This window comes from Notothenia coriiceps, unplaced genomic scaffold (genome assembly GCF_000735185.1).
Source record: "Notothenia coriiceps isolate Sejong01 unplaced genomic scaffold, NC01 NC01_scaffold00029896, whole genome shotgun sequence".
NCBI classification, from domain to species: Eukaryota; Metazoa; Chordata; class Actinopteri; order Perciformes; family Nototheniidae; genus Notothenia; species Notothenia coriiceps.
The window spans coordinates 1-3868 of record NW_011362597.1 but is presented as its reverse complement, the minus strand read 5'-3'; the positions used below and the strand labels follow the sequence as shown (position 1 = coordinate 3868).

Below are 3868 nucleotides of genomic sequence, written 5' to 3'. Positions count from 1 at the left end.
GGGGTGTGTAGTTGTGTGTGTGTGCGCTAAGGTGCAGGTCAGAACCAATCAATACACTTTAATCAGGAGGTTAAAGACCCTGAAGTGGTTCGAAAGGTGTGGGGAAATCAGAATGAATGACTGGATCAGCACAGTTGTGGCATGAATACGTCTGTCTGGATCCTTAGAGCACAAGTTATTTGCTCCATCTGATAGGTTTCCCACACCTTCTCAGTCCATATGTTGGGGGGTCAGGCTTTAACCACTTAATTGAAATACATTTAATTACTGCTGCAATATTTGTAGGAGATATTTCGTAGCTCTTCCCTCAATGCCTTCTGGTATCGTCTAGTATTGCCACCTTAGCATCCTTTGTGACATTTTGATGGAATTCTACATTAAGGGACCTCAAACACTTCCTCCCAGAAATGTCTTAGTTTAGGACACGTCCAAAACACATGGGTATTGTTGCCCACTTGTGCACCACAACTTCTCCAACATCTATCTGAGTTTGTTGGGCTCATTTTAGCTACTATTTCTGGTGTTCTGAAAGATCTTGTACTTACCTTCCATTTGAATTCCCTCCATACACTTTAGGCAGTGACTATTAAGTATTTTTTAATGAAACTTTTCTGCCTTTTTTATAAGTTAGGTCTTGACAACTTGTAAGTGTTATTTGTTTCTCATAGGAGACACACTAGGCAAGAGGAAATGTTAAAAAGAATACTGATTTATTATATTCTATTTTAGATTTTATGAGTTTGTGTGTATGTTTTTTCTCAATGTGTATGACTTGACAGGCACTTAGCTCTTGTTCTTACTGCACATATCCAAGCTCAATGTGGTGCTCTGTTTCCTGTAAAGAAACCTGTTGCATCAAAATCTGCCTGGCAACTGATGACATAACAACTGTGGCTTCTCTAAATCAACAGCGTTTGTCTAACTAGATGTACTGTAGTGGGTGCTGTAAGTACCTACAGTATAAAATACCCCAACCAGATGAACTCACACATTATATTATTTAGGTGTTATGGTACTATAGCTTTGACAATATTTTGTGTAATTAAGAAAATGTGCCGTTGGTTTTCAATTAAAACAATTAATCTGAGAAATATATTTGCCAGTCTCCTGTGAGCTTCAATGTTAAACTTATGTTAAAAATAATTGAAAATACTACAAAATACAAAAGCACTATTAACAATAAGTGATATTATCTAGTTATCGAGCAAAAGAACAAACAAATTCTGTTGTGAGTATGTGATGGGTTTACATTTTATATTCCACAGTTTAATATAGCAAGAAAATCTATTTTTTTTAATTACAAAAAAGACTTACCTAACATTGAATAAGTATGTGGTTGAAACTTAAAGAGGACATTACCCACATGTCAACCTGTTTCCACTGAAGGCTGAAAATGTCTTGCTTGTATTTACAAAAGCATTTCAATACGGAACATTCTGTATTATTTTCAGGAATCATCCACATGAAATCCATCAGAAAGCAATATATAGTATCAGATAAAGGGAATCAATACACAACATGACTGAGTTGACCAACAGTCTTTATTTGGATCTGAGTGTTGTAAAGTATTAGTACAATTATTTTTAGAGGTTGCATGGTTAGAATAAAATGCAAAATGCATTACATAACCTTGTACGTATTAACATACAAAATACCTCCGTTACACACCATAAAGAACAAAAAACAAACAGTCTTCAAACCAGGATGACAACATGCTCTTGCAAAGTTCAGCTTCTTATGTAGCTAAATAAATGGTTCTACGCAGCATTCTCATACATACACTACATTTATTGATCCCGAATCAAGAATGCAACACACACTCTTGGAGACAAAGTTGGGTCATTCATTTCCAAAATCAGATGTCAACTATTCCAAGATACTTTTGAAAAAAGAGTATTGAAATATTGACAAAATAGGTTGATCTGGGTCAAACTCAGAACATCCCCTCCCTGTAGCGGTGGATCAGCTCGGATACATCCTCCTTACACACCTTTATCCAGCCATCCTCCCGCATGTGGTACACTAGAAAAACACACACACAAAACACAGATGAGCCTCACATATACATGGTGCCACCAGTTTACCCTAATCAAGTTCTCACAGCTTTATACTAAACATTTAAGGACTGTGCAATATGCACGTCTTTTCTCATTCATAATTCTTCTGTGTGCATGATGTGCTTTATTGAAATAGGTATCAGTAGAGACAAAACAGGAATCATGGGGAGAAATAGAGATAGGGAACAACATTAGTTATAGGTATACACTGTTATTTGACACTTCATTCTTGTTGGCATTGTTCATTAATTTGATTTCTCGTTCGTTTTGTGCCAATTAACACTTTAACATGAGTGTACGGATGTGGTTCGGGGTTGTGTGAGAGCGTTCAAATGTCTGTTCTTGTTTATTTTATTATATTGATTGCTTTGTGTTGCTTGGATTTGTTTAGTTTCTGTCTTTCATGTTTTTGTGTCCCTTGATCTGCTTGAAAACTAAATTATGAAACTATCATATCCTTAAATTAATAATGAAATTATTACCACAAAACAATGGTTGAGGATTATGTCATATTTTTTAAATATTTGGGATGATGAAAAGTCAGAGGAACACAAAATTGTTTAAAATCATCCTGAGGGGGGCATGAATTTCATGGTAATCCCTCCAAAAGTTTTGGGAATATTGAACTCAAACACAAAATGTCAACCTCATGGTAATTCTAGAGGGAAAGTCTAGGGATCGAGGAAATACGTATGAACATTCCATTCAATAGTTGTTAAGATTTCTGACTGGAGTAAAAAATCGACCCACTTTACTTACAACCATAGTGTGGCAAAAAAAAGAACAAATTGACAGAGGTACAAGATATACTTTAAGTTAAGTATACTCACTGTTGACAAACCCTCCAGAGTAGGCGTCCCTGTGCGTAGCGTGAGCGATGCCCCGGCGGCCCAGTTCATATGCCTCCTCCACCGTCATGTCCTCCCGGTAACCGCTGTCCACCACACCATAGGCGAAACTGCTACCACAACCGGTAGAGAACATACGGCCGGACAGACGGGTCGCGTTATCGTCCACATAGTACAGCCCAGGACCCTGCAGAGTACAGTCATCACATGAGGTTTGAGCCGCAGGCAAGTTGATGGTTTCTGTCCATGTGGTTCCTTTTATGCGTCATATTGAAGTGTAATAAATATTTGAATATTTTGTCCTTTTATGTGTTGGATCCCCATGTGATATGTTGTGATTTCTGCATGCATACAAATATTCGACTTAAAACAGTTTAATATCATTATAAGTCAGTACAACAAATGATGAGGCTTTCATATGACAGGCATCTAAAAAGAAACAGGAAACATCCAATTTGAGCATCCAGCATTTCTACAATCTCCTTGCTTTTACTGCAACCCAAAACATGACACACCTCTACTACCACAGTGAGAACTTCTCTATAATCTAAACAGATTATAATGGTTGCATTGCTGATTGTGACACACACACACACACACACACACACACACACACACACACACACACACACACACACACACACACACACACACACACACACAGCTAACCTCTTTGTCCCATCCGCAGATCATGCTTCCCATAGAGAGGCCCATGCCTCTGTAACCCACCATCATGTTAGACAGCAGCTTGGAGGAAGCAGCCACTGAGATCCTGTGGTTGTTCCTCAGCCTGTACAGCCTGGAAGAAGAAAGAAAACAAGGTACCAATCAATTACCAAGAAAATCCATTCACAAATTACAGTAATCAGTCACACAGGTGGGTCAGATTGGACTGAATTTGTGGCTTTCAAGAAATGAACTTGAGACACCTTTATTTTATTTAGGTAGAAGTTTTATATGAAA

At 37.7% G+C, this 3868-nt stretch overlaps 1 protein-coding gene across 1 annotated transcript; it reads right to left on the bottom strand.

Moving 5' to 3' along the window:
- Positions 1-1522: 1522 nt before the first annotated feature.
- LOC104959103 (proteasome subunit beta type-8-like) lies at positions 1523-3712 on the bottom strand (the record flags this gene model as incomplete). The annotated part of the gene is made up of 3 exons (XM_010786955.1): positions 1523-2022; positions 2888-3092; positions 3575-3712. Coding segments are annotated over 3 exons (432 nt in total), but the record flags the coding sequence as incomplete, so codon positions are not given.
- Positions 3713-3868: the final 156 nt, after the last annotated feature.